The sequence below is a fragment of the Aulostomus chinensis genome, chromosome 11 (assembly GCF_037954235.1).
Source record: "Aulostomus chinensis isolate RoL2024-O1b breed Wild chromosome 11, RoL_Achi_v1.0, whole genome shotgun sequence".
NCBI classification, from domain to species: Eukaryota; Metazoa; Chordata; class Actinopteri; order Syngnathiformes; family Aulostomidae; genus Aulostomus; species Aulostomus chinensis.
Window position 1 is genome coordinate 28,518,825 of NC_141330.1, and position 23,968 is coordinate 28,542,792.

Consider the following 23,968-nt stretch of genomic DNA (forward strand, 5'->3'; position numbering starts at 1 on the left):
CTGCTCCTTCACACACAAAACTCTTGCCTTTAGGACAGCAGACGAAGGCAGAAGATGAACGCGTGAGAGCCTGATTCTTTTTCCAGTGTGTACATCCTCCACAGAGGGCAGCCATCTTGAACTGGCTCTGTGTGATGGCTTCACCCCAGTTGTCAGTTTACGAAGCTGAGACGGCCAATCCAGAGCTCCGTCAGTCAGACAGTTTGCGTGGTCACACTTAATACTAGCTCCGCCCTCTCGCAGGAGCGTTGCGGTATATGAAATGTACATTCACACTGATTAGTACAGCAATACTACTGCAGTGCAGGTAATAAAAGAATGTCTGAGCAGCATGTCGATATCTAACCGACCAGGTAGCTTCAGACCTGCTTGGAGGACACATCCAGGAGACGCGTGGAGATGCTTCTTACTCATCTGGATGCTTTACGTGAGCGATGCTCTCCGCTCTGGGCTGCGTCCATTATGGCAGGGTTCTGTTCCACTGGGAATGTCACCAAAGCTGAGCGTCTCTTCTGCTTCTATTATTATTTTCCTTCTTTATATCCTCTATGTGGTGCTGTAGCCTGCAGACAAAGTTATCAAAGTTAACATTTCAGGTATTAAATGCTGATCAGAAAAGTTACTGATGGAGAACTGAGAGAACAGCTCAGGTTTGACTTGTCTCACTTCCACGTGTGGTAAAAACACAAACCTCTGCCTTTTCCACAGTTTTACTTCACATTTCACCTGATGATTCATGAGTGTCTTTAGGATTGATCAGACTGGAGAAGGCAGCTCCACTGTTTCCTGCAAGAACGAGCTGCCTGTAGCTCACAAGCTCTTGTTCATGGTTTTCATTGGTTAAATATCAGGCAGTCACAGTTACAGATGTCAAGTGTGCTGGAAACAAGAAAAGCACACGTAGCTATTTTGAAGAAGAAGAAGAAGAAGAAGAAGAAGAAGAAGAATTCATTGTTGCACTAAAAATTCCTCTGAAAATATTATTTGTGTATATTCTAATGAAGTCCACAAAGTTAATTTGCAGTGTTTCGTCAGATGAAGGATGGACATTGTTTTCGATGACTGTACATTCATGTGTGCAGCAGAGGGACGACTCTTCCAGAAAATTGTTTCCCAGGACTGGAACAGATAAAGGGGACATCAAGGATCCAGCAGAACCACCTGCACTGAGGATGATATTTGAAATCTGGCCATGAACATGTTAGTGAAAGAAGAGGAAATACATGAAGTCAACTAACCACAAGTGAGCTGAGTACTGCGTGAGTACTGCGTGAGTACTGCGATGTTTGAGGGGAATCCCTGATGGTTCATCCGCTGATGGTTCGTCCGCTGATGGTTCGTCCTCTGATGGTTCGTCCTCTGATGGTTCGTCCTCTGATGGTTCCTCCTCTGATAGTTCCTCCTCTGATTGTTCATCCCCGGAGGAACGTGAAGGTGTGTCAGGATTCGGTGGTCTTGCGGTTGTAAGGTGGATGTCTGGACACTTCAGTGATCGTCCCATCAAACCAGAGTTTGCGGGGACCTGAGCCGTGGAATCATTTCGTGCCATTCAGATGTAGTCGGGCCAACAGCAGCACAGTAGCGTCCTAACCTGTAGCTGTGTGTTCTTTCTAGCACAGCAATTTCCAGTGCTGCGACTCCCACTCATCTGACTAAAGATAGAGCCTGAAGTCCCTGAGTTCTAGTCCAGCAACACTGTGAAGATTTGCCGTGCCTGAGAATAAAGCCTTTCCTGCTCCGAGCCACTTTCATGCTACATTATATCCTATTACAGCCCTAAATATCTGTAAAGATTGAGTAATTGCCTTCCCACTGCTACAAATAAAGCATCAGAGTCCATGTAGGCACCTTGATGCTGTACAAACACAGGCAGTGTGTGTTCTCACACATCTATCACTTCCTCTTGAACTGACATTAAAAACATTCAGAGAGCAGAAGCGTAGATTTGATGCTGGTCTCTGAGCGTCTTGTCTGATGTCCCTCTGTCTCCAGGCCCACTGGGACGGCCTGACTGGGAGAATCACTTTCAACCGCACCAACGGCTTGAGGACGGACTTTGACCTTGATGTTATCAGCCTGAAGGAGGAGGGACTGGAGAAGGTGAGGGCTCCTTTTGTCTGTGTGGAAGCTCCTGTTCGTCTGCAGGATGTAGTGATGGTTCAGTACAACACGGAGCTGCAGTCAACTCGTGTGTCCTCTGAGTCCGTCAATGTTCAGACACACTCTCCCGCAAGTCTCCTGGGACAATGGTTGCTGTAGATGACATAGCAGCTAAAAGTACAGCAGAACAAGATCAAGTCAAGTCAGACACAGATGCTGCAGCCTGTCCTTGCCTGTGATGAGGAAGTGAAGAGTTCGTGTTCTAGGACAATTAATCTTAGTTGCTGTCTGTCCAAGAGTGAGATGGGAGGGTCTTTGTCCACCTGCAGCGCGGTGACAACTTGACATTATTCAAAGTGATATGACCAGAAGTTGTCCTGGTTCTGACAAGTTGACATTGAAATCGTTTGTGATGTCTTTGTTGTCAACTTGACATGAACCCTAACCCTTAAAAAAAAAGAAAAAAGGAAAGGCTTATGGAATGGACCCCGGAAAAAAGAGTTCCGTTACCAGAAGAACATGGCTGACTGGAATTAGTGGAATAACAAAGTCTATAAATACTCACAAATACGACGGGTTTAAAGGGTGGAAGGGATCGACTACGGGAACAAGAACTATTTTGACATGCGTCGGCCCGTGCATTGCCTTTGGCTCCCCATTTAACTGCCGAATCGTCGGAGGAGGTGGGGGGAGTCATCGAGAGAGATTATTTATCCCTCACCCTAACCCTAACCCTAATGTCGACTTGTCATGACAAAAACCAATGACACTTAATGACAGAGGTCATAAACGCTCAGGACTTGTTTATTGATATTTATGACACATTCATGACAGTTTTATGTCAAGTTAATGACAGTGTAATGTCACTTTTATGTAGCTGTATTCAAGCGTAACCAATCTTCGTTTGTCCTTTCGAGGCTCCTGTAAATGCTCTGTGATGGGCTCTAACGGAGGAAGCAGCTCATTCGAGCTACTGAGGGAAATATGATGTTTCAGCCGATAACACACGCACCAAACTGGACCCTGATGCTGATAATTAGCTCAGCTGAGGCAACGCGTCACAGCCCCACTCTTATTATACACGTACCACATCATCATTTGTTTGTGAAGAACAGGACGAGTGATGGCAGCAACCCTTCCTCCCTAAACGTCACTGGGCAACCTGAAGCTGGCCGTCGATTTAAAAGAATGTTTTTATTCTTTTTTTGATAAAGTTCAAAGCAGAGATTGGCAGGAAGGTTGTAGGAGAGCACGGCGACGCGCCTCAGACGTCCAGGGTGAAACTCTGGAGGCCAAGTCTGTTCTCCCGTGTATGTAAATGACGTGTGGGAAGTGTGAAAAGTTTCTACGGCTCCAGAGTTCCTCGCTGCTGGGGTCCCACGTGAATCCTGTTAAGATTTCTGATATTATACTTCATGGATCAAATTTGAATAATACAGAGATTTTTTGGAACCTAGAAAAAAGACAAATATTCACCGTAGTGTGTAATAATTTTTTCTTTCCTTTATTTCTTGAATTTCAAAAGGAAAAAAGGAGTTTGTGGTTGTGACAAAGGACACAAACACATTGATTGAGGAGGTCAGCAGCCCAACCATCTTTACCTTCCAGTCCCTCCTCTCACTGAGTCACACCTCCTGGCTCTCTTCACCTCATCCTCTCTCCTTCATGGCTACCTTTCATTCCTTCCTCTCTCCGTCGCCTCCTCCTCCTCCTCCTCTCCTGCGTGCCTGAGAGCAGAGCCTCTGTCCTGTGTTCATGATGGTTTTACAGCTCTTTGCGTCGGCGTTTAGCGCAGTTTGGAGGAGTTGGCGTGCGATGCGGTGGAAGTTCAGCCTACTAATGAAGTGGTCCGTCACAGCATAAGTCAACTCTGGATCTGAGGGGGAGTGACAGAGCTGAGCTGCTTCTGAAAACCCCAGAGAGTCAGCAGCGCTTTCAAGAAAATGTTCCCGGCTTGAGTCCCAGAAGTTGACCGATGAAGGGAGGGAGGCGGAGGAGACAGAGAGAGAGACAGACAGAAAGACAGACAGAAACTGAGAGATAAGTCGCTTTCAGACTGGACAGCAATCCACTAATTCGGTCGTCTGTTTTTGCAGTTCCGTCTGAGGTTTTAGGGTTAGGGCCGGCAGTATTCCTCCTCCAAGGGTACACTTATTGCTTACTTACGTAAATCCAAGCCGTCAATGTGCCAGCTAGGTGTGAAGTGGGCGGAGGTATCGATGACTTAAAATGCTGTGCAACCCACAACTGGGAGTTTTAAAATCAGGAAACAGCTGATCACAGCAGTCAGACCGTCACTTCAGCCAGACGAGCACCCGGGGAGGCGCTGAGATCAGGGAGCTGCTGGCATCACTGGCGAGGGGACCGTGGATACGGCTTGTCGTATGAGAAGGTCATGGAGGAGCTTGGTCGACAGGTCACGGGGCTAAATGTTTTCCCGACGTATATGATGTACGTCGCTGTTCATGCACAACTTTGTGCTGCATGTCAAATCACATGTTTACGCCCACACAAGTGCCGACTTTTTTGAAAAGAGGAATATTACACCTCCGTTTCACTCAGAAGACGGCAAATTCCTGCCTCTATCGGGTGCAAATTTGGCGCAGTCTGTGTCTAAAAAGGGCTACAGAGAGAGAGACTGAGAGAGAGAGTCAGACAGAAAGTGAGAGACAGAGTGAGAGATAGACAGAGTGAGAGAGATAGAGAGATAGACAGAGTGAGAGACAGTGAGAGACAGTGAGAGATAGACAGATTGAGAGACAGTAGAGATAGACAGAGTGAGATAGACAGAGTGAGAGAGAGTGAGAGATAGAGTGAGATAGGCAGAGTGAGAGATAGACAGAGTGAGAGAGATAGACAGAGTGAGAGACAGTGAGAGATAGACAGATTGAGAGACAGTAGAGATAGACAGAGTGAGAGATAGACAGAGTGAGAGAGAGTGAGAGATAGAGTGAGATGGGCAGAGTGAGAGATAGATAGAGTGAGAGAGAGAGAGTGAGAGATGGACAGAGTGAGAGAGAGTGAGAGATGGACAGAGTGAGAGATAGACGGAGTGAGAGAGAGTGAGAGATCGACAGATTGAGAGAGCTCTGGATCCACAACAACGGAAAATAACAATAGAAGCTATTTTGATAGAAACAGCTAAATTATTACCTACTAGTACTGATGACGCTAGTAAAGTGATAATGCCACTAACACATACCTAGTAGTACTAATACAATACAATACTAACTGTACTGCTGCTAATGCTACTTGTTGTAGTCGCAGTACTGATCCTGCTCTAGCTGAGTCCGCGGGTAGATACTGATAATATAAACCTGGAGGAGGCACGTGGCTGCCATGTGGCAGCACAGGTGGCAGCACAGGTGGCAGCACAGGTGGCAGCACAGGTGGCAGCAGGTGTGAGTGTATCAATAGGTGTGTTATGGTTTTCCCTTTTCCTAGAAATGCACTTTCTCTCTCTCCAGCAGCAGATTTAGGATTCATGAGGCTCCCAGTGGGAAGGGAACCCGCTAACACAACCAACTCAAACAATATTCGCACATGCAAATGCAAACACTTCACACTTGTGCGTCCTCACTGGTGCTTCCTCTCAGCAGCTCCTGACCCCTGGTCTGTGCGTGCCTGCACCTCCATGAATAATTTACTCCATTAATGAAAACCCCTTCAGAAGCCCTCCAGCCTCATGAAGCTTGAATTAAAGAGTTGATTTGCAATTACAAAGCCTATCTGGAGCCCTGGCACGGGGCATCGGAGGGCCCTGACGAGAGGCTGGCTGACGTGGCTTGGAGTGTTTGTGGTCCCCTCTAGTGGTGCTCAGGGTGGTGGGGGTGGTGGGATACACAAGTTCTAACAAGGAGGCTTGGATATGGAGACTTGAGGGAGGACATGAGAGGCCTCCTGACATCATCGGAGAACTTTCCCGTTCTCTTCTTATCTTCCTTGCCTTCCTCTCAGTGTCATCCTCCAACAGCTCTCTGAAAGGCGACAGGGCAGATTCAGATCCCAGATCAGCTCTGGCTTTGTGCCCTGTGGGGCTCTGGAGGAAAATGCCCCCTGACAGCGTTGAGAGTTCACGCTGCTGTCAACTGTGTCCTCAGGGGTCTGCGCATTATCCTCTAGATGCACCAGGATGGGAACAGAGGGTACTCTGGTTCTCTGAGTTTAACAGTGGTGGGTGAGACACATTTTTCAGAGTATATAAATTTAAATATCTCTGCCGTTGTTGTGAGAATCCACCATTCAGTATCGGTGTTGGGACGATTGACCCTTCATGCCTTGAGACAGGCAGTAGAGGAAGGTCCCGATCTAGTGGCTGCATTTAAGCTTCAACTGGAAGGTGTGCTGATTTTGGAAGATTATCTTGGGAAACACAACATGTAACTTTCATAAACTCAAAAGTTTGCCACACAACTTATTTGTCAGCAATCATCCAAAATCCAGTGACGCCATCTTTTGGTGGAGGAAACCTGTGGAGACGCTCACACCTGGGGGGGCCTCCAAAACAGGACACCCCCCTGCCATCCTGGGTGAGGACTAACGTGTGTGTTTGCTTCTTAGATCGGCACATGGGACCCTCCGAGTGGCCTGAACATGACAGACAACCAGAAGGGGAAGACCACGAACGTCTCCGACTCCTTATCCAATCGCTCACTCATCGTCTCCACCATTCTGGTATTTGATGGCTTTACCGTTACACTCCTTTGGCTCTGTTGTGTTGTAAGCGTGTCACGTCTCTGTTTGAGAACAGCCTTTGTGATTGAGGGTCATGCTAAACATCTCCAGGCACTGTCAGAGTTTATATTACACTCCCAGAACAAGCGTTCCATTTTGCCAAACGAAATGCAAAGACAGTGTTGGCTTGCTGGCACGGATATCTCTGGAATCAAGGCTGGATTACCAAAGAAGCACAGCTAGCAAATGCCCTCCAGCCACAAAACCCAGTTGGCCCATGTTCACTGAATAAATGCTAATTTGTTTGGTAATATGCACCACCAGGGCAGAATTCCAACCAGAGGGAGAATGGCCTCGAGGTATTTCTACTGCTCTCAAGGCCCTGCTTGGAGAAGACGATATTCCTAAATCATTGGATGTTTGTTCAAATTAGTACAATATAACGCTGGTGAGCGAGAGCCGCGGGAGCTCACACAAAGAGGAAGAGAACAGCAGCAAAGCGGGATGAAGGGGCTCATTGTCAGTTTTCAGCCAGTTACTATTCTGACCACGTGAGCCGATGCAGAGCTCCCGGCCGGCTGGTTGCTGTGGCGTCACTCAAACTGCTGGATCGGCACTGGTACTAGTAACAAAATGGCTGTGTCCTGAGATGTGGATTCTGTAGTAGAGAGGCAGAGCCAATGCAGATGATCCAGGACTGGTTCTTCTAGCAAGCTTTGGACCTGGACCCTGAATCACTTTCCTTCTGACTAGAGGTCGGAGGTCATTCTCTGCTCACTTCTCACCACTGAAGTGTATGTGTGCAAAGACCTTGACCCAGAATAATGCTGGAAATGAAGGGTGTGATGTGTTCGCCATCGTGTGATGAATTCCAGGTGTGTGTTTGTGTGTGTGTGTGTGTGTGTGTGTGTGTGTGTGTGTGGGGGGGGGGGTGTCTAGCTTAAAGTTTTTTTTACTTCTGTGGGCCTGAAACAGAAGATGTCAGATTTGCTTATGTACCATGGCGTGTCTGACATGTGCTGATATACAAGTAAAAATATTGGAATCATTGATGTCATCTTGGAAACGTATTTCTGAGCGCATGGATATCAGTACGGTGGCTCGTATGTGCCGGGGGGCCCTGAGATCCTGTTCTTCTGTTTGCTCCAGTTTCATGGTGTTTCTGTAACGCTGGTACTCTTCATGTCTTGTAGGCAGGCATGGCTCTGACATACAGTTATTAGTCGCTCACATGGCCGGTGAAAACCACTCAGTAACAGGGAGCAGGGGGACGCGCTGCTGCTGGATCGGCTCCTCACTGACCCGCTCGCTGACACCCGTCACGTCACGTCACTATTGTTGCACGTCCGATTTTTTGATAATGGAGAGAATTCAAAGTGTTTGGTCTCAGTGCCATTTTAAGCTGACACTGTGAAATACAGAAGCTTTAAAAGTCTGTTTATAGCCAAATCAAATTGTAATGGTGCTTTTTGTGGGCCGGCGATGGCAGGCTGGAGCAGCTCTCAGCCATAACCGACTCCTCCAAAGATGTCATTATTTTTAAGCTTCTCCTCTTGAGAACTCCTCCCTTCCTCCCCTGGTTGCAGCCTGTTCCGGGGCGGGGGGGCTGCTCTCCAACCCTGAAGCTCCGCTCTCACAAATTGCCAGCTGACTCCACCAGTGTGGAGAAGGACTCCAATTTGGCGAGACACAGGGAAAACTGACGGATTGATTGTCCAATAAGATTTCATGGTTTACGGATCTGCCTCCCCTCGGCCAATTTATCAGGCATATTGTGTTATAGTCGGTCCTGCCAGTTGTGCTCAGCCAAGAAATTCAGACAGAACTTTGACGAGTCCTGTTCCTAATTTGTTCAGCAGCCACTTTGGCTCCTACATACATGGATTTCTGTATGGCCTGACGTGTGTCGAGGCCTGTGGCGGTGCTTGTTTCCATAGATTTGCTCCGTTGAGAGAACCTCGGCTCCCTCCCTCTCGTCTCACAAACTATTTCCACGTTAATGCGTTGAGTGAAATCTTTGTTGATGAGTTTGAAAGTTTCAAAGACAAACCTCTGTGTGATGGCGGTTCAGTCAGGAGAGCAGGGAGCGATGCAAAGATGTCTGTGTTCGGTACAGATGAGACGTGATTATGAGAGTTGACGGGATGTTTCTGGTACTCAGGCTCTCCTGGGGGGCTCCTGATACTCTTCAGATACATCCAGACACAGGTGCTGGTGGCTGGGGCCCTGGGGGGGCAGCTGATGGACGGCTGGTGTCCCCGCACTGACAGCAGGCGTGTGCTTTTGCTTCACGTGTGCTGCTTTGACCACGGAGGAAAGAACACAGCTCAAGTCAACCTTTGGGAAGTCATATCTGAACCTCAAGTCTCATGTTTGTCTCCGTCTCACAAACATTAGTTGAAGCCATGTGTTTGATTTTTGTCCAGGATTATTTTGCTCTCAGCAGAACCTGTTTGATGTCAAAAATGCTACATTAATAATAACTCCATATTTGGGCACCACAGCTGACACACCTCTGCAGTCGGATATTCTCTCTCTCTCTCTTCCTGGCGGGGCTTCATCCTCCTCTCTCTCACCAGAGGTCTTCGAACGCCCCCTCTAGCACTGGCTGGCTCATGGACACCTTGTCCTTTCCAATGCTGGAGAAGATTAAATAAAACACGAGAGCCAATTCTGACAAGTTCTTTAGTAAGTGGAGACGGTTTGTCACCTTCCTGGGCTCGGCTCCTCCCTCTTCCTGCTGACACACGACGGACAACTTTAGCTTCCTTTCCCTCTTTGCTGGCTCTGCCACCACCTCCTGACCGACGCCCAGCCCTGGGACACGATGCTCTGATCAGCTTGTTCTGTCTTAACTCTGACTCGTATAGTCAGGCTGACATTACTTTCTCTTCAACATTCCAGCCATTTATGATCCGCTTATTTAGGAGGCATGCGTAAAAATAACAATATGAAGTAAATTGCTGGTTGTCATTATTTATCGTGGGCCGTCTTCCCTTCCTGCATGCTGTGAAGTGATTGGATTGCAGTTATTAGTGAAGCCTCTCGGTGGCTGTAATTGCCATATCAAGACTGAGTCATGGGGAGATGTGTGATGGTTGTGAGCAGCGAGGAAAAGGAGGGAGGGCTGACAATAATTGGGTTTGTTACATTTGATTGATGCACACTTTCATGCAGCTTCTCATCATTTTCTCAGGGATTATGTACTATAAAACATGATGTAATTACTGTTGAGATCTCGGCCTTGCAACAGTTTATCTACTTAGGAAATCACTCGCGTAATGTTGTGGTGGTAGTGAAGTACCTTTAGGCTAATGACGAGAACTGCAGATAATATAGTGTGTAATGTCTTTGGGGAACAAGGAGCAGGCCTGCATACACACACACACACACACACACACACACACACACACACACACACACACACACACACACACACTCTGCAGGGGAGATGCTGGGAGGAAGAGGAGGCTCTGCACAGAAGGTCAAAATACGCTACCAAATTATGAAAAATCACCTTTAATGTTAAGTGTGCTTTACTAATGCTTGTTTTATTTTCTGTATTTACTCATTCATTTTTTTAAAAGGTAGGAAGAGGTACATTTGCAAGGAAAAAATATAATCTCGCAAAACAAATCATGTGAATAAGAACTCTGATAAAGTTGAAAAAAACCTTATTTTAAGCTCCTGCTTCCTCTTCTGGGTCAGCCTTTGCAACTATAACTGACTCTTTAATCAAGTTTTGACTGACCACCATGTCCCAGTACCAGTCAGGGGGACCTGCTCAGGGGGACCCGGTCAGGACTTGGGTGTCGTGGCGCGTGTAGCTGACAGGGGTCTTGTTCAGCTGCTGCGGGGCACTTGTGACTCCAGCGAGCAAATATCATTCGTACGTCTGACATCTCCCAGGTTCAGTCAGGGGAAGAAAAGAGACAGACAGTTTTCCAGTGGCTGAAGATGAATTTACAGAGCATGAGGACTGCGCAACTGTCAAGATGTGAGTAAATGACATTAAAAACAATTTGCTTGGGGCAGAGAAGAGAGTCAGGAGATTCCTGGAAGTGTCTGCGTTTACTTTTGTACTTCTGTGAAAAGTTCTATGTAATTGTCACCAATCACATGGTACAGATGTGGGTACTTGTGTGTAACTGTTGCTCTTCAGGTGCACGATGAAGGATCCATTTGCATCCAAATAGAGTTTCTCAGTTATTCCGTGTTTAGTACATACCAGCAGCCACATGCTGCATCAGTGTTTTACATGGAAGCTACCAGTGCCCTGTCCCAGTCGGGGTTAAACTGCTGACGGGTGAGTGGAACAACACACACATGCAGGTGTATTTGTACTACTGTTGCTGAAGTACTTGTGGATGAAGCTACTTATGTCATGAAAGCTTCTTCCAGGGAGGAGGCGAGTGTAGCATCCCAGTAGGTGTTCGCATGCGACGAATGCAACATTAATCAGTGAATTGTGAATCTGTTTTACACGTCAGGATGGAACGTTTCTGCTGTCAGATGTCAGAGGGGCGAACTCTCGCGGCCACGTCTCAGGAGCGTCAGTGTGGCTGTCAGCGGGGAGGCTGTGGGGAGCACAAACCTCCCCGCACATACAGCACAGTCCCTATCACTGTGAATATACATGGAGTCCTCTGATAACTGTAAGCAGTTTGAAGGCAGTGCTGGATGCACGCTGGTCTAATTCCTCACTGCTATATGAGCTTTAGTGTGAAAATCATTAAAAAAAGAAACTGAAAGAACATCTAATAACTTATTTTATGAAAACAGAAACTTGGAATCTCTTGTCTTGCAGGGTCCAGCGTTGCCACCGACCTGCTGGTTCTCAGGTTTAAATGTCAGATGTTCTTGCATTCATGAGGGTGGGCTGATCTGGAGCAGCGCTCACACGCAGCATCTTGTTCTTTTTGTCGGAAATGTCCAGTTGTGCTGGCAGCTACAAAGAACCTCACACTGTTACTCAGGAATGGGCGGAGCTAAGGGAAGGAAGTATGAATGAATTTCACCTGAAGCTGAAACTGTTGAAGCTGAAAATGGCAGTCGTTCACATTCCACATCTTTGTTTTTACATTTTGGTAAAATGCTCCAGTTTTAGGCTTCGCAGGGTTAAAGAATGGAAAGAGAATGTTCCAACCCATTTATATTTATTGGCACTGAGGCTCTGTGGGATATTGGATACAAGACAGAATAATGATCAAATACTGATTTGCTGAGGGACCAAGTCATTAGATGTTGAAGGAGAGGCTGAATGGTCACAGATCTGCTTTCACTGGGGCTACGTTTCTTTTCTGCAGACACTCAGGTCCCAGGGTTGTGATGACTAGAAAGTAGCGATGCCCATGATTCTGTTACAGCAAACAAACAAACAAACAAACAAACAAACAAACAAACAAACAAACAAACAAACATCACTTCCATACTCGCTTCCCTGGAGGGTGAAGCCTCGTTGTGTCCCTCTTCCAGGGAGCGCTGATCTTCGTTAATGTGCCCTGTGACTATTTATGATAATTATAGTCTTTCACAGACGACAGGGGGCGAGAGGTCAGGAGCTACTAATGGGCTGACAACAGCTCCTCTGAGCTCCACGTGCTCCACCAGAGTCGCTCCCCGAACATGGAGGCAGGGGGGAGAGTCCAAACAATCAGGAATAATGGCGTTGTGGTTCATCGACACCAGGAAGGACTGAAAGTGGCTGGAGTCAGAAGAGAAACAGGAGTTGAATAAATACAAAACTAGAGTTCGAGGTGCAGCAGTGTGGTTCCCCCGACGAGTGTTTGTGACGTTCCGTCCCAGGCCGGTTCTATCACACCTTCCTGCTGGCCATCACTGGACCTGTCGCCATCATGTCACGGAGACATATTGGCGGAACCGTCTTGAGGTTCTGGTTCCATGATCCACTGCTGAGAACTTCCTCATATGCACTCATTGAGGCCTTGGTTCCTCCTCAGGCCTGACTGGAGCTACTGGAGTCATAGCTCCTCCCCATCTGTTCGTGTTTGATGCTAACATTAGCAGGCAATATTAGCTGCTAACTTTTTTCTTCTCGTTACAACATTAGCAACATTGTTTGGGTTTCAACAGACCAAGGGTTCTCCTGCTCCAAGTGTTCTCCTGCTCCAAGTGTTCTCCTGCTCCAAGGGTTCTCCTGCTCCAAGGGTTCTCCTGCTCCAAGTGTTCTCCTGCTCCAGGGTTCTTCTCCTCCAAGTTTTCTTCTGCTCCAAGGGTTCTCCTGCTCCAAGGGTTCTTCTTCTCCAAGTGTTCTTCTGCTCCAAGGGTTCTCTTGCTCCAAGGGTTCTCTTGCTCCAAGTTTTCTTCTGCTCTTAGGGTTCTCCTGCTCCAAGTTTTCTTCTGCTCCAAGGGTTCTCCTGCTCCAAGGGTTCTTCTTCTCCAAGTGTTCTTCTGCTCCAAGGGTTCTCTTGCTCCAAGGGTTCTCTTGCTCCAAGTTTTCTTCTGCTCTTAGGGTTCTCCTGCTCCAAGGGTTCTTCTGCTCCAAGGGTTCTCCTGCTCCAAGGGTTCTTCTCCTCCAAGTGTTCTTCTACTAAAAGGGTTCTCCTGCTCCAAGGGTTCTTCTCCTCCAAGTTTTCTTCTGCTCCAAGGGTTCTCTTGCTCCAAGTGTTCTTCTGCTCTAAGGGTTCTCCTGCTCCAAGGGTTCTTCTCCTCCAAGTGTTCTCCTGCTCCAAGGGTTCTTCTGCTCCAAGGGTTCTCCTGCTCCAAGGGTTCTTCTCCTCCAAGTGTTCTTCTGCTCCAAGGGTTCTCCTGCTCCAAGGGTTCTTCTCCTCCAAGTGTTCTTCTGCTCCAAGGGTTCTCCTGCTCCAAGGGTTCTTCTCCTCCACGTTTTCTTCTGCTCCAAGTGTTCTCCTGCCCCAGAGGTTCTCCTCCTGCTACACATTTCTCCTGATACAACTTTTCACTCGACCATCACTCACCATCTCACCGTGCCAGACGAGCTACGCAGCTAAAAACGATGCGAGTGAGATGTGAATGAACCTGACCAAGTTGCTGCCTGACACAAAAATATTACAGTAAAGCTAAAACCTATTGAGGATGATAATCGGTTAATGTATTTCATTCTCAAGTATTTACTGTTTGGATAGCATTCTTTGATTTTAATTGTTTCAAAAACTTTTTCCTGGATTCCTCTACGTGCCACTAGAGGGAGCTCAAGTCAGTTTGAGAAGCCTGTTAAACAGGATTTAGGGTTAATGTGGTTTTGTCTCAGACCTTAATGTTGTGGAACAACTGTCATCTCTTCAGCGATGTATGGAAATTGGTCAAAACGTGTTGGAGAAACAAACGGAACTTTGAGTGCAGTGGAAGAGGTTAGACCCAGTAAAAGGGACGGTTCAGTCATTTTGATGTGGGTTGTATGGGACACAGTCTGAGTCCAAAGGTGCCACGACGGAGAGACATTGTCTGCAGTCACAGAGGGATGATGAACCTTGCTGGTTCTCCTGGTTGTTGTCCTGGTTGTTGTCCTGATTTCTCAGTGGTTGAAACATCTGTGCTGGCATCCGTCCCTCTCTCCTCTTCCATCATTCCAGCCTCTTTCTCTCTGTGTAAATGTTTGCCTGCTCCAACACCACACACCAATACCGAATTAATACAGGAGCCTGGATGTGGCTATCATCAGTCTGAGTGATAATCAGCTTGTTTTATCATGATAATGACCAGAAGCTCCATGCTGGCCCTGAGTCACTGGTCCTGAGTCGCTGGTCCTGAGTCGCTGGTCCTGAGTTAGTTCCACACTGGCATCAGAAATGGAAGGAATTGTGATAATAAATATTCCATTGTTAAGCCTCCACCAACGCGAGGGTTTGAACTATTGCCAATCAAATTTTAAAATAAATAACTTTTAAGCATTGAATTTTAATATTAGATTTTACTTTGAATAATTTAACTTTATGCTTTCACTAAATATAAACTAAAAATGATATTTAATATTTGTAATATATAACATTTATATTCTGAGACTAGATGTAAGCACAGGTGGTCGTACCTGCTTGGCATTTCTGCCTGACGCACCTCCGACGGTGCCATTGTGCAGACTGCAGGGTCGTCAGCCGGGGGCCCACCCTTCACTGATGTTTCGCTCTATTATCCCCCGGAACATCTCTGGGTGGTGGAGCAGCGACAGGGACGTCTCCCTGCCGCCCCCTGCAGCCTGTTGAAGGATCTGTATTCTACCCACACTCTGATCCCAGTGTTACTGTTGTTGTGTATGTGGAATGAGTCCCAGGGGTCTGTGCATGGCAGGGACGCCCATCTCCCTGAGTCAAGCGTCTGCCTGACCGCATACCATAACGCCTCTCTTAAGAGCCTTCTTTTCCCCACGCCCTGTCCTTCCTTCTGAGCCATAGCCAGAAGCTCCCTTCCTCGGCCTCCTCCGCAAGGTCATGAAGAGCTCGCTTCCTGTTGGATCCTGCGACTCCGAGAGTCTTCAGTAGCCGCTGTGTGGATGTCCCGGTGAAGCCCCTACATCTGACCTCCACTGGGAAGGTGAACGGTCTCCACCCAGCTTGTGAGCACGTTGCTGCCAGCTCCGCGTACTTGTCCTTCTTACGCTCGTACGCATGTGTGCCTCCCACAGGACTGTCAGCTCTACCATGATAATGACTTTGGCAGGTGCTGACCAGAGCACGATGTCTGGACGTAGGGATGTCATTGTGATCTCTGCAGGGAATTTCAGTTGGCGGCTGAGGTCGGCTGCTAACTGCCACTGGCCTCCTAGTGACAGGAGCGACCGCTCTGTCCCTGTGCAGCGCCGCGCTGTCGTCCCTGGCCTGGTAAACTGGATCCATTTTGGGGATGTGGGTGGATTCTCCCGGTTTACTTGCTGTCTGCGGGCTTCCAGGATCTCTGCTAGCTTGCGCAGGACCTTCTCATGCCGCCACCTGTACCTTCCCTGTGACAATGCCGTCTTGCATCCAGAGAGGATGTGCTTTAGGTTTGGGTTTGGGGAGCTACAGAGGTGGCAGGGTTCCTCTGTGCCGAACCAGGTGAGAAGGTTCCGGGGGCTGGGTAAGGTGTCGTATGTTGCCCTAATCCAGAAGCTCAATCTCGCCTGGGGAGTTCTCCAAATGTCAGCTCAAGTGATGGTTCTGTTGATCACAGCCTCCCAAGTAGTCCATCTGCCTTGCTGTTGCTGGCTCACCGCTGTGATCTTGTAGGTTTGTAGGTCCATCTTGGCAACTTTGGAGATCACAAGATCCTTCCTCTCCTTCTTGGTCGCTTTGGATCAGCTCTTTGGCGCTGTTGCCCATCCTAGGCCAGATTTGCCTGACTGTGTGAAGCCAATGATCTCTTGGTGCTTCAGCCGCTCCACTGCCTGGTCAACTGCTTTGGATGCATTCCACTTCCGTGCAGTACGAATCTGAGGGTTGGCAGCTTGAATTGCGGGGTCCGTAGAGTCTCTCAGCTCAAAGTGGAGCCTCACCTTCTCCTTTTTGTACCCCAGACTGATAGACTGCAGTGGGAGCTGCAGGGTGTTTCTCCCAAACAGTGCCGTGGAGGAGAGGGATCGAGGAAGGCCGGGCCACTTCCGGATGAAGTTGTTGGTCTTTTCCACCAGCTTCAGGACCGTGGTCATGGTGATGTCACTCAGTTTCACAATATATGACATTTATATTCTGAGACTAAATGAATCATAGAAAATACAAGGCAACCAGCATAGCCACCATATTTACGTGTGTGTGAGAGAGTGTGATGCTGTTGAGAGGCACAGTCTGGTGTGTGGTGGACACACTCTCCTCCACAGAGCTGCTGCTCCAGTCCAGTAGGAGTGTGTACCGAACAGCCACAGTAGGCAATATAAGTGTTGAAGACTCCAAATGATAAAAAACATAACAAAGTAACGCCTGACGCGCTGAATGATGAGTGAACTTGCTGTGATGAGACAACGTACGTTGGAGGTGAAGACGGGACCAGAGCATTCTGTTAATGGGTCTGCTGGTCTCAGAGCTCCACGGTTGTATTTCTGCCGTTGCCGATGCTTTATGACCAAATGAAACATATTACTGTGGCCGCAGCCTGAGGATGGTCTTGCCGACACTACACATTTGCCATTCTGCAGATATTGACCTGCTCCAAACAATCACGACTCAGCACCAGATATGAGTCCACAGGGCACACACTCAAATAACAGCCCTCAAAAAGCCCTCAAACCCACCTTGGTACGCTAGTTTGTGACCTCTAATCCAGCCCTCCTCCTCTTTCTCAATCTCACCTAACACATTTTGTTATAGAACAAAGCAAATAACTGCTTTGGTATTAATTAACTCTCTCTTTTAACAAGTAACTCTTCCATGATTGTATTTGCTGAAAATAGATAAAATAGACGCACACATTAAGTGGCTGGCAGTTTGAATACTGAACTGCTCAACTCAGCTTCTAGCTAGATCCACATCTTCGACAGGTTCAGAGACCAGACCCAGCGGCCCCTGCTAGCTTCCACTGCCCCCCTGCAGCAACAGATGTAGGCAAACGTTAGTGTAAACCCTCAGGTTTCTGCACATGATGGAGGTGTTCAGAAATATGCCAATGCTATATGTGTGTATGAAAGCATTTTCTACAAGTTTAGACACGAACATATAGTTTCAAATTTCAATGTCGTCAGTGATGAGTATGTACATGTCACCTTTAACTACACGTTTGCAGTAACAGATACTGTGCATGTGTGTGTCTGTGGTGTTGTCTAGTGATGCGCTGATATTGATCTGTGTGGACGGTGCTTTCTGCTCTTTCATCAAGATTACATCAGTACCCTTCAGTCCAGTCCTGCAGCGGCTGAGCCTTCTGTAGATCTAGCAAATCATGTCCGGAGCTGCGTTAGCAATGATTACATTGTATGTGGTTCAGAGTGGCTACTGTTGGGTTACGGACTGCAGACATTCTCCTGCATGTCGCTCACGGTCACACAGTCAGAGGGAGGTGGTGCTTACCAAGGACGCACATCCACTGGGATTTGCTCTATGAATGAAAAATGATCAACCAGGTTCAGCATGCAGAGCTGGTGTTGTTGGTGTGTTACAGCACTCATAGGTCACAATCACAACCATTTGGTGCAAAGAGTAGCGTTACAGGATGGTTGGGGTCTGGACTCGCCTGTGGTCAGATACAGGAATTGAACAAATGTCTCCAATTGCATAACCTGGTCATTTGTCAGGTGGTCCACCCTCAGGTCTCCGTCTTATTCACACCCTCTCACTGCATTTGAATTACCCATCATTTGGTCTAGTAATTTCTGCTGTGGCTGCTAGAGGGCATGAGCTGACATGCTGGCATAGCTCTAACACAGGGCCATGGACCATCAGAATGGGCCTTGACATTCTATGTACGCAGCTGTTTTTCACCTTTCCCGTCATGATTCATGATTCACACACATGTTGTTCACAATGAAAACGGCAGTTTCACCACTGCTCATCAGCTGGGGGTCAAATTTGTTGAAAAGCCCAGAAAGGCATTGCCAAATAAACGGAAAGCTGTTCTTGAACCATTTGGGGTTCATGCTGATTTTGGTCTCACTACTCAGATGCTTTTTTATCCAGTGATAAAATCAGTGCTGCCACTGCTGAGCAGGAGGAGTTGGAACACTCAGACATGGAAGGTTTTTGTTCTCACCTCAATGGATGTTCCTGTAAACAGAAGCTAGGAGTTATTAGCTAGAACACACAGTTGGGCCATAGTGTCAAGTTTGACCCAATTCAGGTTCAGATTTCATATGACTGCCACAGATCAGAGTTGGTCCAGGTGTCAATGGCAGGGTCACAAAATTCCATCTTGAGACTTTCCAAACATTCTTCCTCACACACCAAGATGATTAACCCACGGAGCTCCACACCTGCTTAGCACGCCATCACCCCTGTGGCTCATTATCATGCTCATTCATCCGTTGAATTAATCTGAGCAATTTGAATGTTTTGGAGTAGATATTTGAGTGGATCTGGATTATCTGGACTGTAGACAACATAAGAAGATATCTTTCGTGGGTGTGGGGACCGTTATTCAGCTTAGTGCATATCTAACTACTAATAGCAGAGGCCGTTTTCTCTGCTCAAATGAGGCTCAATATGTATGTGTGTGTTTAGTGTTAATTTATGAAATGTGAGGAGATGTGATGCTTTATGTGTTTTTGCTTTTTTATTATTGTACTGTATGTTCTGGATCAACCTGCCCAGGGGCCAGGCAAGAATTAACAAACCACTGGTACAAATCCTCTTTCTCTCAATGCCAATCTTTGTTTGTGAATATGGTCCTTGATAAAAAAAAAAATGTTATCAATTTAAAAAATGTTATGAACATCTATCTCCCTTTATTGGCCAATTTCAAAATTGCCTTGTTTGGCTAAGGCCCCAGAGCTGTGGCTGAGGAATCGAAGGCATTCTGATGTTCATCGGGCTGGTCTCAGACCTGGTGGTAACACTCCTACAGTGTGTTGTGGAGGATGTTCCTCAGGCCTTGGACATTAACTTGGAGTTTTACAAACCAATTTTGTTCTTTGAGACTGTCCACATTGTCATACCTTCAAATTGTCTTAAACAGATTTTGATTTTTAAAAAATCCTCGAAGGGGGTTTGAGAATTATCGAACGAGTATGACAATGCATTGTTGGCTGATGGTTATTGACTGTCACTGAAGGGGTTCCTCAGGGTTCATTTAAGGACCTTTTATTTACCTTTTTATGAATACTTTTTGCTCTGAAGTTTAAAAAAGCTCTATTCACCTCTATGCGGATGATACTGTTATTTACTCAGTTACTCCCTCTGTTAATAAGGTTCTTCTTGATTTTAATTTATTTGTACTAAGTAAATGTTATTTTCAAGGAATCAGTCTTTTATGCCAACTGAAGGAATGATGACCCCTGTTAATGGGACTCTAATTGAAGGAGTATAAATTAAGCTGGCCTTAAACAGAAGTGGAGGAAATGGACTGTTCAAGAAAGATTCCTTTGGATTACGGGCCTCAGCTCTGGTCCAGCTCAGGGGATGGAACCATCACTGGTACGTGGACACTCATGTGGTCATTGTTGGCACAATAAACTACACACTGTATTGAATTACAGAATATGAATATATCACATTTGTAAACAAGATTTGTTATTTTTACATGTCCTGGGTATTTGTACAGAAATTTGGCAAAATTGCAGAAAGAAGAATTATGGCCCAGCAGCTGTTTATCACAATGAAATATGTATAACACACTTCTAACAGCCTCTTTCTGTGACCTGCCAGTCTCAGCCAAAAGAACAAACTGCTTCTTCCTTCACATATGGCCCACATACTGTTAGCAGTGTGTCAAACTGTTAGCAATTTTTAATGGTTGTTGTGTTTGTTTGTTTCTCTCATGGCACAGTGGTACCATAAACAACACCTGCTCGATAATATATTTTTGGATTTATTTGTCTATGAGAGACAGGGGAGTCATAGAAATGAGAGACACGTGGCTTGAACGAGAGAACGAAGCTCACGCAGACAGATGGTGGATGGGGCAGAGATGGAGGGGAGGAAGTTGGAGGAAGAGAAAAAAGAAGAGAGGGGAAGGACGTGGCACAGGGAAGGAAGCGGCCGGAAGAAAGACATTAGTAGTCTGGCCAGCTGTGTGTGTGTGTGTGCAGAGGGAATGTGCTGGCTCTTGGTCTCTCTTTTGTGTCCGTCTATCAGCATCTCTTATCTTATTGACAAAGTGTGTAGTGTTGTGAAAGCCGGGTCTGGGCCTGAAGCCAGCCTGCTGAGCCCGAGACGAGCACAGAGTCATTGATATGGGGGATTATCTCTTATTATGGTCAAACCGCACTTTGCACCCTCTCAACCTCGCATGGCAGGATGGAGACTGAACACACACACACACACACACACGCACACACACACACACACACACACACACACACACACACACACACACACACACACACACACATCCAGGGCCTTTACGCATGCTTTACCCACTGAACCAGCGTGCGTCTGCCTGGGTTTGTGCTTCTATCTCACACACATCAGACACCCTCTCAGATAGGCCTTAACCCTGCAGGTAAATGGTGCCAAGCGGTGCAGAGACTCACCCCTCCTCTACTATCTCACCCGACAGGAGGAGCCATATGTGATGTTCAAGAAGTCTGACAAGCCGCTGTATGGGAATGACCGCTTTGAGGGCTACTGCATAGACCTGCTGAGAGAGCTGGCCAATATCCTGGGCTTCACCTACGAGGTCCGCCTGGTGGAGGACGGGAAGTACGGTGCTCAGGATGAGAACACGGGCCAGTGGAATGGGATGGTGAAGGAGCTAATGGACCACGTGAGTCTCTAAACAGCAGGACAAGCAACTTGAAGTTCCTCTTTGATGATCATGTGTATAAGTGACAGTGTTGACCACTGTGGCTCAGTCAGGGAGGATGATGCACTCAGCAGTGGATGGCTGCGTCACTGCCATGAAGGCCAGGAACCAAGACAAGCACTCAGAGTAACTGACAGATAGGAGACAGCACTTCGTTTGGGTTGGAGATTAAAGTGAAAGAATGCGCCTCAGAAATCTTATTGTGATCGAGGCTTCGCTGCACATAAACTTCTACAAATCTGTTCAATACATTTAACTAATTTGAGGTAGTGAAAATATATTGTTCACTCTGGCAAAAGGACAAAATTAGATGAAAATGTCATTCTGCAGGTTTGTTTGTGTTTTTGAGTCATACTGTCCCCCAGAATCCATCGCCCTTAAAATGTTGAGGACTGCATCCTGCTAATAGATCGGAATGTAAGGTGATGGGGAACGATCTGAGGAAAGAAGTGAAACAGGGTCGTGGATGCTGGCAACAGTGTGGCCTGGAAGTTTGTGTGGAGACAAGAGTATGAGACACGTTGAACTGTTGCCCAGGAGGAAACTCGACCTGCCTCCCAGCTCACGCCATGTAGCTCGCTGCTGCTAACCCCAATCAGCTCATCAGGAGCCAGCGTCAGATTAGTCTACGACTTACAATAATGTTGGTAAATAGAATCATAAGTTATTTGGTGTGCGCTACGTTCACTTGGTTTGCACTAATGTTCCGCCATTATTCTGAAAATGACAACATTCCAAATTTTATAACAGTCCTGCTAGCAGCAGATTCTGGTTGGATTACTGGAATTTGACCTTTTTTCTGCATTTAGCATTCAGTCATTGAGACGCGTGGGATATGCCAGTGTCAGTCGGCTTAGTACCAGCCAGCGAACATTCAAGTCCTTAGCTCTTGAACATGTCACCCCACAGGATGTAACAAGAATAACCATTAATAATCCTCAGTTTTCTGTCAGGAATGCAAATGAGGAGAGTTTTGGACAGAGCTTATAGTGTGCAATACTTTAACTGGGCAGCAGGAAAACAGCACGAGCAAACTTGAGTTACACTCTCAGTCTTCTGATGGAATTGGCACCGACGCAAAGACACAGTTTGCTCAGAGGAATTGTAACTTTCCTTCGGCGAGCAAACAATTTAGTCTGAATATTGGAATTTTTGGATAAGGTATAAAACTGGAATAGCAGTGGAATATGGAGGGCATGTGAGTATAGTCACTGACTTAGTTGCAGAGCTCCAGTCTTGCCCACAGCGCCGAGGGCGTGTCGGAAGGACCAGGATGGACTAGGCCCCTGATGCCAAAACAACCAGATGGTAAAGCGAAGGTGTTTTGTTGTTGTTGTTGTCATTTTACCTCCGGGCACATGCTATCTTTATGATACTCTCATCACCTTACCTTGGTGTCAGGCTGCTCTCTCCAGTCATCAACCAAGTGTTGTGCTGTTGTCTTCAAAGAAACCAGACTCCATTTGCAAAAACAGTCATTTTTACACGGGCAAAGCTGTGACCATGTTCTGATTATAGTGTACATCTAAAGTGACAGTGGTATTTATTTGTGGGACCCCATTTACAGCACTTCATCGCTCACTCTTACTCCCTTGTTACATTCGTCGACCCAAACCCAGAGTGACTCAGTCACCATCAGCCATTTTGGCCCTGCTGGTCTCCCGTGGATTCTCAGCCCAATCAAAGGGATCCTGAAGAATGTCTCCAGCACACCTCTGACCAACACAGCTCTTTGGGGTTGGCGTCAGAAACTGCCTCCGAGCAAGGCAGCTGAAAGTTTCAGCATCTGGTCTGAAAGTAACTTTACTTCTCTTTACTACTTGATGGCTGAATCAGGATCTTTGAATCCTGAATCCTCGAATCTTTCACTATTCAGGGTCCAGAAACTGTTTGATTTTACTTTCTGATTACAGTTAGCATGTAAATGACGTAGGGACGCACCTCGTCAGTACCCAGTGATGCTGTGAAGGAGGAATGACTCAAAACCAGAGAGAGAAGTCCAGCAACATTGATCGAGAGCAGGTTCGAGGTGTATATTGCATCATCAGGCGCCCTTCACATCCAGAGAATATCAGGTCTTATTTTCCAGCCACAAACCATTAAAAACCCCATCAGATGGTTTTCCTTGAAAAAGTTGAACAATTGATTGGCAAGTGCACAGAAAATAACTGCTAACCATTTAGATAATTAATTGCTGAAGTCATTAAGCAACATTCACATTTTAGCTGGGAAATGAACAGGAAAGAGCTCTAATGAATAGACTCTATCCACTGAGGTAGATTTAGGGGGGCTTGGAGCACCGTTTAAAGATATAGTGATGTGTGGAGAGCATGGATACTGTGGTGACTTGTTTCCCTATAGAGCTTATTAAAACACTCACACAATCTACCCACAGTGTAGATAATTACATCCCAACAAAGTCCCTGCTAGGATTAACTGTCTGGACAGAAAAATAGCAGCCACTGCAAGTCCTCCAGTCAATATCTGACCCATTAGAAACAGCACCCATGAGGGCTCAAGGCTCCCTGAACTCCCCCAGACTCGTCTTCTGCTTCTGCTCTTGATCAATGTGGCGGATGGCCGTCGTGATCGTCTGGTGTTTGTGTGGGTAAAGAGCTCAATCCCAGTGAGATTATATTTTCAGTGGCTTTCCTCCACTTCTTGCACAGTCGGGGCTGCACAGACAGAAGACGGGAGAGTGTGCTCTTACAGTACAGATAAGTTTAATTGGGGAGAAAGTGCTGAAACTGTAATTTAGCGAACTTATCTTTGCTGTGTCTAATACTCAGAGCATGGTAAAGCTGTCCTGATGTATTCCGCTGATATGTAGCCCTCACTTCAGTTTGTATTCCCTCTG

At 46.7% G+C, this 23,968-nt stretch overlaps 1 protein-coding gene across 5 annotated transcripts in view; it reads left to right on the forward strand.

Annotated features, from left to right (window-relative positions):
- Nucleotides 1-23,968, forward strand: part of grik2 (glutamate receptor, ionotropic, kainate 2) — a 269,381-nt gene that overhangs the window by 154,839 nt on the left and 90,574 nt on the right. For all 5 annotated transcript variants that reach the window (XM_086219323.1, XM_086219322.1, XM_086219320.1 and 2 more), the window contains 3 exons: nt 1,993-2,100; nt 6,661-6,774; nt 20,866-21,072. In XM_086219323.1, coding sequence (XP_086075449.1) covers nt 1,993-2,100; nt 6,661-6,774; nt 20,866-21,072 — 429 coding nt within the window. The remainder of the gene's footprint in view (nt 1-1,992; nt 2,101-6,660; nt 6,775-20,865; nt 21,073-23,968) is intronic.